Source organism: Herpailurus yagouaroundi, unplaced genomic scaffold (genome assembly GCF_014898765.1).
Source record: "Herpailurus yagouaroundi ecotype Mexico unplaced genomic scaffold, PumYag 186, whole genome shotgun sequence".
NCBI classification, from domain to species: domain Eukaryota; kingdom Metazoa; phylum Chordata; class Mammalia; order Carnivora; family Felidae; genus Herpailurus; species Herpailurus yagouaroundi.
The window spans coordinates 22,611,767-22,625,211 of record NW_024412417.1 but is presented as its reverse complement, the minus strand read 5'-3'; the positions used below and the strand labels follow the sequence as shown (position 1 = coordinate 22,625,211).

At 32.3% G+C, this 13,445-nt stretch overlaps 1 protein-coding gene across 4 annotated transcripts in view; it reads left to right on the top strand.

Annotated features, from left to right (window-relative positions):
• The window catches only part of CSMD3 (CUB and Sushi multiple domains 3), a 1,253,459-nt gene that overhangs the window by 1,180,741 nt on the left and 59,273 nt on the right, over window positions 1-13,445 (top strand). For all 4 annotated transcript variants that reach the window (XM_040494274.1, XM_040494275.1, XM_040494273.1 and 1 more), the window contains 5 exons: window positions 570-743; window positions 3,706-3,879; window positions 4,905-5,090; window positions 7,030-7,203; window positions 10,268-10,450. In XM_040494274.1, coding sequence (XP_040350208.1) covers window positions 570-743; window positions 3,706-3,879; window positions 4,905-5,090; window positions 7,030-7,203; window positions 10,268-10,450 — 891 coding nt within the window. The remainder of the gene's footprint in view (window positions 1-569; window positions 744-3,705; window positions 3,880-4,904; window positions 5,091-7,029; window positions 7,204-10,267; window positions 10,451-13,445) is intronic.

Below are 13,445 nucleotides of genomic sequence, written 5' to 3'. Positions count from 1 at the left end.
TGCTAGATAGAATTAGCTAGGAGTTGAGCAATTTTGCTGCTATTTTTAAAGAAAGATTTTTTAGCTTAGGTAATGTTCTCTGTTGTTTTCTATTTTCTATTTTATTGATTTCTGTAACTGCTTTAATATACCCTTTCATCAACTTTAGTTTTATTTTCTTTTCTTTATTTTGTCCCTCTTTGTCCTGTTCTTAAGGTGGAATCTTAACTCATTGATTATATATCCATTTTCCTTTTTAATAAAAACAATGCTATAAATTTTTTCACTAAGCACTGATTTATCTGTATTCCTCAAGATTTGATGTGTTTTATTTTTATTTTTACACAGAGTGAAATGTTTTCCAACTCCTTTTAGACCCAAGTGTTGCAAGAAGTGTGTTTTCTTTTAATTCCCAAATATCTGACATTTTGCTGAGTATCATATTTATCTTTATGTCATACGATCATGTTTGCATTATTTGTAGCATGCTTGTAAATAAACTTTTAAGAGTTTAGTAGTGTTATATATGTATTTAAATACACACGACTTAGTTCACAATGTTAAAAATATTACTTTCTGACCCATTTCAGCGGGTCACTGTGGAATTCCAGAGCTCATTGTGAATGGTCAAGTCATTGGAGAAAATTATGGATACAGAGACACTGTTGTTTATCAATGTAATCCTGGTTTTCGATTGATTGGTTCTTCAGTGAGGATATGTCAACAGGATCACAATTGGTCTGGTCAGCTCCCATCCTGTGTGCGTAAGTAAGCATGACAGAAGTAATTAGAAGTCTCTGTTCTCATATAATTACCAATAATTTTTTCTTAGGAAAGATGCACATACACTCAGAGACACATAAAACCATCCATAAAACCATGAAAGCAGAAGAAAATATTAGAATGTCTGTTATTATTTGTTTTTTTATAAAGATAAGAAATTAAATTCAGCTATTCTACTACTTAACATAAATATATAATATTTATAAGTGCATATTCCTGTATGGAAGGTGTATTCTTGACTAAGTTTTACTTATAAGGATTTTAATTTGTTGAGAGTAAATGCAGCAGCATCAATATTGTCATGATGTACTATTATGAAACTTTTTATAGTGGAAAATACTTTGGATAAATTTTTTTCTAATAATTATGATGCTGTAGTTGTTACATCAATATCATATCCTGATGGTATAATTAGTAGGGAAAAATTCATCTGACATGACATGAAGAACTGTTGTTCTCATTCCAGTTCTATTACTAATTACGTGAGCTAATACAGGTCATTTAATCTCTCTAGGCCTTAATTCCCTTATATATGAAGTGAATGGTTAAAAGTAGTTATAATTATCATTCCTTTTAGCTTCAAAATCCATCTTATTCTTAAATGCATCAATATTAGATGTGCACATTTAATATAATTATAATATTTTTTCATGAAAGCTTATGTGAAATATTTAAAATTTATTTAAGTTTGTTTTAAAGCATTCTTTTCACTATTTTAAAATTCACAGGGGCACCTGGGTGGCTCAGTTGGTTGAGCATCTGACTTTAGTTCAGGTCATGATCTCATGGCCAGTGGGTTCAAGCCCCACATCAGGCTCTATGCTGACAGCTCAGAGCCTGAAGCCTGCTTCAGATTCTGTCTTTCCCTCTCTCTCTGCCCCTCCCCCACTTACACTATGTCTCTGTCTCTCAAAAATGAATAAATGTTAAAAAAATTTAAATTCATACAAAATTGTGTAACACTATGTAATTTGGGAATTGTTTCAATGTCTCTACTGGTTCAACAAATATCTCTCTGATCCTTAAGTTAATTTAGATATGAACTTACACATGAAGAATATAGTGGATTGTAAAATAAAGCCTTTTTATCAATAATTTTTAAATACAGCTGCTGTGCTTTGTGCTTTCTGTTTATGGCATAGATTTGCCCAGTGGGCATTTATTATGACTGTTACAAAAGTAATAATAAAAATTGAATACTGATAATTCTTTTATTTATCTTACTCCACTGAATACCCAGCATTACACAATGTTTCATATCACAATTATCAATGTATCTCTTATTTGTTTCTTTTTTCTAATCATTTCCGTCCCCAATAACTGACCTTTATTATAATCGGTGTTAGAAAATGAGAATAAACACTAAATATGTTGTAATTGTGACATCATATGATCATACTATAAAGATTTTGAAGGCTTCAGATACATAACACATGGGACTTTTAGCATGGATTCATTAGAAATATTTCACTTATTCTGTGACTAATTACATCCAAATTTATAAATTTCATTGTCAATTTTTTACACAAACAACACATATTCATTGAAGTTCTACTTTCATGGAAAATACTTCCAGGGGCTGAAATTTAATAGAATAATAGAGCATAGAGTTAACAATCAATACTACTTTCCTAAGGGGCATATGTGTGTGTGTGAGAGAGAATGTGCACACGCACACACACATGCACAAACTGATGATTTAAAGAGAGCATATTATGCCTGGGTCTGTCCTAGATTTTTTCCCCTTTCATTTATATTCAGGTCTAGCCAACTAATACCACTGTTTTTCTTGTTGAATAATTGAGACTATAAAAGAAAATTGGCCTTTGGGGTAAAACTGGTTTCTTTATTGATAATTTTAACAAGAATAAGATGCAGTTAAATTTCCAAATGAATAGATTGACATTAACAACACAGCTGAAAAATAATTGCTCTTGGGTCATTTCAAAAGTCCTAAAAGTGACTATGGTTTTTCATTGTGCCCAATTATGAAGCACTATTACTGGATTTGCTCTGATTAATAGAGGGAGATGATGCAATAAAACAGTTCACAGAAAAAGAGTGGTCAGGAAAAGTCCAAGCACTACATAAAATCAGAACAGAACTCTAACCCTAAAAAACTTTTAAATATTTTACCTAATTGATACATCATTTCCCAACAAAATTGCGCTAAATTATGAAACATCAATTGCGAAGAAAATAAGCCATTAAGATTGATTGTTTTAGAGAATGTTCACCTTGGTATCTCAAAATAGTAAGGAGAATTCTAATACAGCATTGTGCATTCTTTTTGTTTACATTATATAGTCACGTTAATTCTTGACGCACACTTTGTCTATTATCCATAAAAATGAATCATGTAAATGATATTAAAATATTTCAAAATTAAATAAATAAAACTTATTTTATTAAACAATAAATAAATAAAAATAAATAAATAAATAAATTATTAATTAAATTTAAAAAATCCTGTTTTTATATACCTTTAGTTCTCAGACTTAACTAGAAGAGGAAAATAGGTTTGGTTTCATTCTTCTGCTACTAACTAGAGACATAAACTTCAATCATTCCCAGATTTTTTTGAATTTCAGTATTTGTCCCTAAAGAGAGAGAGAGGGAGGGAGGAAGGGGGAGAGAGAGGGAGAGATAGAGAGAGATAACGAAAAGGTACCACGATTCTTTAAGCATCTCTGCATCACCTGCATAAAATGATCACGATTATAAATATGTATCTATTTACTAATATAATATTTCTATCATATTAGACTATTTTGGCATTCTAAATTGGTCATTTGTAAAGGTAAAAGCACTTTAAGTATATTTTCGCATAAAAGTGATCTTCTTTCTATGTTCTTTGGAATGACTGACTGCAATTGTCATGTGATAACTGATAACCAAATATTCTGCTTTGTTCTTCTCCTCTCCCTCACCCATTGCCATTAGCTGTTAGCTGTGGTCACCCTGGTAGCCCAATTTATGGAAGAACAAGTGGCAATGGATTCAACTTTAATGATGTGGTGACATTCTCTTGCAATATTGGGTATGTAATGCAAGGGCCCACAAAGGCGCAGTGCCAGGCCAACAGACAGTGGAGCCATCCCCCACCAGTGTGCAAAGGTAAAAGTCTAATGATATTCCAGCTTAGAGCATGGTAGTAATAATATGTGTCGGGGCGCCTGGGTGGCGCAGTCGGTTAAGCGTCCGACTTCAGCCAGGTCACGATCTCGCGGTCCGTGAGTTCGAGCCCCGCGTCAGGCTCTGGGCTGATGGCTCGGAGCCTGGAGCCTGTTTCCGATTCTGTGTCTCCCTCTCTCTCTGCCCCTCCCCCGTTCATGCTCTGTCTCTCTCTGTCCCAAAAATAAATAAATAAAAAACGTTGAAAAAAAAAAAAATATGTGTCAACATATGTGACAACATTGAAATAGCTTGGGCAGATTAGTAGAAAGTTTTCAGCTAATAAACCAAACAGATTTAATATTGATGTTCTTTCATTTAGCTATGCTTTCCTTTTCTCCTTAATTTTTACCTTATGGTTTTAAAAGGTAAAGTTAGCAGGTTTTATTTTAACTGCTTAGCTTTATTATCTTGTGCCCATTTTATGGCTGCCTCTAAAAAGTCATTAAGGTCATTTTTACTTGTTTCATTTATAAATAAGGTAACTTACCTTTGGATTTTTTTTTCATATTTTTGGAGAGACTGTTTGAGTCCTGTATTACCATTTGCCTACACTGGGGGGTTATTTATTGTTTTCTCTATAGAAATAGATTAAAGAGAATTTTTTGGTGTTTTTCCATTTCCAAAGAAGTATGATATACTTCATATTGTCTGATAAAATACAATCAAGTTATAATTTTTCTACATTTTTTGTGGTTTAACTATAGCTTAAGGTATCATTCTTTAAATCTATACTCAGAAGAATACTTATGGAGGCACCATTATTCAAAGTTTTTTCAAAAACCTTTTCCTTTTCCTATCTTTTCAACCATATGATTTCACTTCATTAGATAGCCCATTCATTAATTTTATTCCTAGAATCTTTGATTTGATTGAATTTACCTTTGATACTCCATCTCTGATGGAAATCTATGTAGGTCTATGTATATTATTCTAAACACAACTTTCAAAATTTGTCATCTGTTTAGTGGTGAACTGCTCTGATCCTGGAATTCCAGCCAATTCCAAAAGAGAAAGTAAAATAGAACATGGAAATTTCACCTATGGCACTGTGGTATTCTATGATTGCAATCCTGGATATTTCTTATTTGGATCTTCAGTTTTAATATGTCAACCAAATGGACAGTGGGACAAACCTTTACCAGAATGTATCAGTAAGTAGATAATGTGAATTATTCCTTGAGAAAATGCCATGGAAGCAAAACGGATGTCTATTGTCTTATAAAGTATCTAGAGCTATATGTCAGAAGGATTTTGTTTTTAATTATTTCTTGTAATTTAATTTTTTATTTAATTTTATATTGTGAAACTATACTTCCCTGTAGTCTGCCACTTGAATGCCAAATGCCATTTTTTATTAATATGAACGGGATTCTTTGGTTTTGAGCTTTGATAAAGCAGATAGATTATGAACAGCAACATCTTTTATAGCCTATGATATTACCATCCCATAAAAGGCAATTATATTTTGATTTTCCTTTGTGCTAATATTTTAAATTTCATTTAAGGCTATATTAGTCTCAATGTAAACATCTACCAGGGCCTTAGAGTCCTTGAGGATTTAGACAAATGTGTTACTTAAAACTTACTGATTTAAACATTTATCATATTACAGACACATACACATATAAATGCAGTAAATGTTAATACACATCGTTTTTCAAGTCAGTGAACATCAATTGGAGTACACTGTGTTATATGTTATGTTGGAGCTGTAGAATATAAATAACATAAACTATAGAAGATATGCACGAAATTCGCATGCATAGTGAGGAAATAATTTAATAGAAATAATTACGTGAGAATATAGAGAAATGAACATGAATTTAAAATATTTAGTTAGTTATTAAGTCTCAGCTATAGCTATGTCTCAAAGAGTTGATGAGTCATGAAAAGAAAGACAAGAACTTTATAGATTGAAGAAGCAGTGAATCAAAACTCATTGTGCAAGTGATTTTTGGTTATACTAAATTTCTAAATTATAAAATTATTTTATGATAATGTTTTACTTAAAGATACTTTATAGGGTGGGATTTCTTGAAAATTTTGTGAAATCATTCATGCACTAATGAGGCCACAAAACTTTATGCATTGCCCATTAAATTTCAGCTTCCATGCAAATTAGTCAATTGTTGATCTTTGGCTTAAAATGTATTCCACTTGTTTATACAGTTTAGTCTAATAGTTTGACTATTTCACTTACTTTACTTTGTGTGGCTATAGCATTAAAGTTAAAAATCTTTCATAAGACATATAAACATGAACTTTTTCAGATTTTCTTAGCTCTCATGCACATTTTTTGCCTTTTTAATTTCCTGTAGTATCTTTGGTAAATGCAAAGTACTCAAGGGTTTTTATTAAGTTTATATCCCCTTATGTGCTATTTAAGATTCTGGAGTTACATTGCATTGAATATTTTTCCATGTTACAACTAAAAGGGGATACACAGTTCCCAAGCTATCTCTAGGTTATAAAGAAAATTCTACAATGCACTGATATCTGATTCCACTATGCTTAGTAGTGTTTCAGTTAACAAGACACAGTATTTTCTTCATACAGCATGAGTTATACATTACCAGCCAGGATTAGAATTATTCTAGACTATATATTAGATTGTGTGTCACAGATCCATCTTCAAATGAGTTTCCTCTCCTTTACCTTCAAAATCCTTCCATTTTAATTTCTGTATGGGCTCATTTTGAAACCCATATAGCATTGCAGGTCTTTATTTAGCTATTTCACATTACTTCTCTCTCTAACTTGCATATCCTTGTCCGGGCACATATATACTTCAAACCCATGCACGTATGCGTATAAACACACACTCACCAACACACACATAACAGAGTTAAACTCACTCATTCATGCGTACTTAGAATGTTCCTGCAAAACACTGGTGAGCAGGTTAACAAGATTACTCATATAACTGCAACTTACATTTTATTTTTTACAAGCTAGCTTTCACATGGATGTTTGACTTCGGGAGGTTAGGTATATTTGAACAGATAATTTACTTCTGATTTATAAAAAGTGGTGCAGGTTGTTCGATAGGAGATATAAAAAAATTTTATATTCAATAATTATGTATTGTAGTGATTGACTGTGGACACCCTGGCGTTCCTCCTAATGCAGTCCTGTCTGGTGAGAAGTTTACCTTCGGGTCCACTGTTCACTATTCCTGCACAGGAAAGCGTACCCTTCTAGGCCAGTCATCAAGGACTTGCCAGTTAAACGGCCATTGGAGCGGAGCACAACCTCATTGTTCAGGTACCACTTGGAAAATTGGACAGTGTGTGCTGAAAGTTGTATTATTAGTATTGTTATTATTAGAAATATATACACAAAACATCTCTAAAGGGATAAAAATAATACAGTTTTTAAAATCTCATGAGACAAACTGTAAGATAATTTATACATTTATTGGAATACTTCTTAAGACAATTTAGGTTCAGAGCACAAATTAATACTCATCTTGTAGATGATAAATTACTGATACATGTTTGAACTGTGTTGTAGCTAATGTAAATAATTAAGTGGTTTTAGGATGCTACTTTGAGTACAATGCTTTTGTTCATTAACATGGTGAATGACTCAAGTTTGAGTATTCCATTTTAGCCAATGCCAATGTAATTTTCCCCAGAAAACAATGTTATTTAAATGATTTTTCTGTTAGAGTTCAATTCTATTAAACTTTCTACACAATCAATTACTTAATAGCATACTTTTAAAATAAAGCCCTAAATGTTTTAAATTAAACCTAGCCAAGTTTTCTGAAAGATATTAATAGATAATATATAATTTGAGTTTCTGTAACCCAAATAGAGTTATCTTATAATAAATGAATGTCGAAGCTATTAAAAATTAATAATTTATTGAACAGTATTTGATAAATCTTCTTTTGAGCTGTTTAAGCTACTGCTTTTCTTGAGAAAAATGTCACTTAGGGCACCTGAGTGGCTCAGTCAGTTGAGCATCCAACTTCGGCTCAGGTCACAGTCTTGGGGTTAGTGAGTTTGAGACCTGCTTCAGATCCTCTGTTTCCCTCTCTCTCTCTCTGCCCCTCCCCTACTTGCGCTCTCCTTCTCAAAATTAAATAAACAAACAAAAATAATGTCAATTAAGTTTTAGATCTGTGATGTCTCCCTTTTTGATACTACTTATTATATATTTGTTTTTACCCATCAGTTAAATGTTGGTGCTTATTTTTCTGCCTGTTGTTTTATTTATATTTTGCTCATTATCTTTAGATTATTTTCTCTGTGGAGATCATAATGATGACGCAACATCGAGTTGTTTTCCCTTTAGAAGTAAAAGCTGTGAAATGGGGGTGCCTGTGCAGCTCAGTCAGTTCACTGACTTCGGCTTAGGTCATGATCTTGCTATTCAAGGGTTTGAGTCCCCACTGGTCTCTGCGTTGACAGCTCAGAGCCTGAAGCCTGCTTCAGATTCTGTGTCTCCCTCTTTCTCTGCCCCTCCCCCAGCTCATGCCCTGTCTCTCTCTCAAAAATAATTAAACATAAAAAAATGTTTACAAAAAGTTGTGAAATGGTTACTTATTTCAGAGTCTTCTTATGATTAGTGGTTAATCCCTGTGAAGTAACTACCTAGGACTTCAAATTTAGTCTATAGATTTAAAAAAAAACTCTTATTTTTAATGTGACCATAATGTGACTTTAATGAGAATTAAAACTCTTATCTTACAGTAACTCAATTAACTCAGATAACCGATTATGCATAAAAACATAAACCTATATGCATATATCCCAATGTATTACAAAACTGCTTCTGAATTGCAAACAAGAAGGCACATAGATATGTAAAGTGGAATAGTGATCTTAACATTTTGTGTGGTTGTTATTATTACATCACATGAAAATGAGGTGGTGTAAAGAAGGATTCCAAATACACAGGGCACGTCAAAAAAGCCATCTACACACAGCATTTTCAATGTATATGCCTTCAAGTTTCTCTCTCTCCTTCTTTCTCTCTCTTAATGTATAATAATATAGTGGCAACTCTGATTAGAATTATTTAAGAAATGATAAAGGGACTGAATAAATCTTAATGTTAAAATCAAAAGATGGGGGCGCCTGGGTAGCGCAGTCGGTTAAGCGTCCGACTTCAGCCAGGTCGCAATCTCGCGGTCCGTGAGTTCGAGCCCCGCGTCGGGCTCTGGGCTCATGGCTCAGAGCCTGGAGCCTGTTTCCGATTCTGTGTCTCCCTCTCTCTCTGCCCCTCCCCCGTTCATGCTCTGTCTCTCTCTGTCCCAAAAATAAATAAACGTTAAAAAAAATTAAAAAAAAAAAATCAAAAGATGAACACCTAGCCATGAGCAAAATCCTTGTTAGGAACTTAAGTCAGAGGCCCCTGGGTGACTCAGTTGATCAAGCATCTGACTCTTCATTTTGGCTCAGTTCATGATCTCATGGTTTATAGAATAGAGCCCCACGTCGGGCTCTGTGCTCACAACACAGAGCCTGTTTAGAATTCTCTCTCTCCCTCCCTCTCTGTTCCGTTACTACTCATTGTCTCTCCCTCTCCCAAAATAAAGAAGTAAACATTTTTTAAAAGGAGCTTAAGTCAGAATTTCTAATCTTTGTTTACAATTTATTTTTATATTTTCATATTGGAAAGAATATAATTCATGTATCTTTGATCAGTGGCCATTGGTAGAGAAAATTAGGGGTGAGATTTTAGTCTACAGGATACTGTATTGTAACATTTACGTTTTCCAGCACATTACAGTTCTAATTTCACACCCAAAAATATTTTCAGCTACTAGGAAATTCAGAGAAGGAAACATGCAAATTATCAAATACAGTTTTTAATTTTAGTTTTATAAATTCTTTGTCATTTGAGCTCATAGTATTATCAATTATAAATTTTCCATTAATTTGGTCATTATCTAGGTTTTGAGATATTGAAAATGTCCTTAGCCTGTTTACTAGGCCCAAATATCACAGATGTGGCAAATAACATTATGCTCTGCATGATTTTCTTTTTTCTTTAGGCCTTTTCTATGACTGGACTCAGATGGGAAATGTGAATTATGATTTTGTCCAGTCAGTTTATCATATTAAGTGGGCTTGGATGGCTCAGTGAGTTAAGCACCCAACTCTTGACTATAGCTCAGGTCTTGATCTCAAGATCATGAGTTCAGGATCTGAGTTGAGCTCCACTCTGGGCATCTAGCCTACTTAAAAATAAACGAATACAAATTTTTTAAAAACACAGCATGCACAAACACAAAAGCCTACAAGCATTTGGACTAAATCTTGAACATAGTCAACGTTTAATGAGATGAATTAATCTGAACTGTATTGAATTTCAGGTGATGCTACTGGTACCTGTGGGGATCCGGGTACTCCTGGTCATGGTTCTAGACAGGAAAGTGATTTCAGAACCAAAAGCTCTGTACGTTTTGCTTGTGATATTGGTTATATCCTTCATGGCTCAGAAGAAAGAACGTGTTTAGCCAATGGCAGTTGGACTGGAAGGCAACCAGAATGCAAAGGTAATCTAAGCAGAAACTAAATACACTGAAAGGATTGAAATTTAATGTGCATCTAAATTCAGTTGGTCACTATACCTCAGGTGCAATCACTCCTAGCCATTCGTCCTGTCGCAACGCTGGAATAAAGGCACTAGTACTACATTTAACTGACCTCATCCTATAGGAGAACTATGATAGATAATAATTATAAAAAAAATCTCTCATGGGCTATGTATACACAAACATTATTTAATACAACAAACATCGTGATGGGAAAAATTAAAAATATTTCTTAAAAGCATTTATATTTACCTCTTCACCACAGACCTTTACGTAATAGACACTATCAGGGAAAAAACAGATTGTTCTTGACATTAGTTCAAGATCTGTTTTAGTTTTCAGGTGTGTAGAAATAGAAAAATATAGGAAGATGCCTAATAATAAATGAAATTTTTATGTATAGAGTACAGTTGTTGATAGCTTGAATCCTTAAAAATTTTGGTGTTTAGGTAAAATTGTTAATCATTCTGACTGACTCAGAGTTAACATAATTAACTCTTTACAGATTGGCTAGAAAATGAAGTGTTGCTGAAAAATTATCCATATAATTTAAACTGTTCTTTTTGAGATGACTTTAGTGCAAAAGCTAAACTTACAAAGGTATTTATGAAATGTACTTGATGTTTTACCAAATGTAACAGGTTTTATAAATAGAAAATAAGTCCCAATAGAACCGTCTTGACAGTTTCCTGATTGATTATATTTCAAAATCCTTTGACGATGTTTAAAATTAGTGTCCGCATTCTAGCAAAGAAGGATAGTTATCTTTTTTTAACATTACCAAATTTAATCTTAATTAAGAGACTTGCAGCTCAGTTGCTACTATAAGGGAAACAAATTGAGAAACAATATTGCTGAGCAAAAGACAATAAGTAAGACTAAGATCTTTAATGACTCCTCAAACTTACTTTCCAAAGGAAAAATCTCTATAAATATATTGTACATGGGTAATCCTTTCGTTCGGCTGAGCTACAAAATAGTTTTTAGATGAAATGTGTGGTGCTGACTTTGTTTTGTTAGTATGTACATTATGGATAAAAAAGCACGAGGAGTTAGAGCAAATATATCAGAATTAACATTTTTCTCATGGATGGAGTTCATACAAATCATTTAAGAAAGCATTCCAGTAGATGAGTAGACGGAAGGAATGAACAGAAAACACAGAGGAGCCAAAAAACAATATTGTAACCTATAGAAAAAAATTCTACATAACTACTTGTCAGAAAATTAGAATTGATCATCGAAGCATCATTTTTCACCTGTTTAAAAATGAAATTCTAGTGTATGTACAACAAAACTAGAACTTGAAAACATTTCTGGAGGTTTTTTTGTCATCATATTTTAGGATAGGATAATTTGACAAAATACATATTTATTCATAGAATATATATAGCTTTGATTTATTAACTTCATTTTTGAGGATTTTTTTCCTAAGAAAATAAAAATATTAAAGAAAACACACAATTGTGATGATGCAATTTTATATTTCTAACTGGTTATGACCAGCAACAATTGAAACTAATTAGACAGCAGTAGGAAAAATATTACATAAGCAACTCTATGTTTACATGGTGTAACAGTATATCATCAATAAAATATTAGAATAAAGGCCATGAGAAAATGTAAATTTCTCATGTAAATTTCATGTAAAACTGTTAAAAATTAAGATTCAGAATTAGGCACTCTAGTAAAATTCATGGGAAATGATATTTATTTAAAACAAAGAATAAAAGGCAGTACACAAAAATGATAATAGGACAGAGTGGTGAAATTTGGAGGATTTTATTCTCTTTATTCCAAATGTTTTGTAACATTATATTACTTTAGTAACAGTAAAATATAAAAGCTTTCATAGGATGTATGGATGTGATGGATAAAACACATGAAAATAAAATATCAAATGTTTTAAAATAATTTAATAAATAGAAAATACAAATTTAAAGAACATAGCATTTTGATAAACTGACAAGGATTTTAAAAATGATGGTGTGTGATGTTGCAGAGAACGTGTGAAAACAAGCAAAATTTTTTTACACCATTGATACAAGTGCATTGTTATAACATCTTGGGTAACTCTATATATACTTCAAAAAAGTAAAAACATTTTTCAAAAATAAAAATCATTGAGAAATTCCACTTCCAGAAATTTATCTTAAAAATACCATATGATTTCACTCATGTGGAATTTAAGAAACAAAACACAGGATCATAGGGGAAAAAGAGAGAGCAGAAAATCAAGAAACAGACTCTTAACAATGGAAAACAAACTCATGGTTACCAGAGGGGCAGTGGATGAGGTGACAGATTAAGCAGCGTTCTTGTGATGAGCACCGAGTGTTGTATGAAAGTGTTGAAGCAACAAATTGTACACCAGAAGCTCATATTACGTTGTAGGTTAATTAATTGGAATTTAAATAAAAACTTAAAAAACGGGACCTATGTACACAGTTGTATACATAAACTAGAGTATGTTAAACTGTATTATATGATAAAGAAAAAAAACCAAATTAATTTCATGTTGGTCAATAGGAGATTGGTTAGTTAAGTCATGAATATACATATAATAGAAAACTATCCAGTTACTAAACTTTATGAAAGAAGGATGCCCTAATTATAATGTTGAGTAAGAAAAATAAGATTACAAAATAACATATTTCTATCTTTTAAAAGGGTATTATTTTACTCCTGTGTACTCTGTGCTTAGCACAGTGCCTGAAATAAACATCATGATGAATATATATCCATTTATATATATTTGCATATGCATATTAATATAAGTATATATAAATATTTTACCAAGTGCTATCTCTTGGTGGATTTATACATTACCTTTAATTTCTTCTTTATACTTTCATTTATTTTTTGACTCTTTATAAATAGCTATCACCTTGATAAAAAGTGACAAAAAAGGTACAGTAATTTTAAAAATTATCTCTAGTAACAAAAAAGGGTGAAC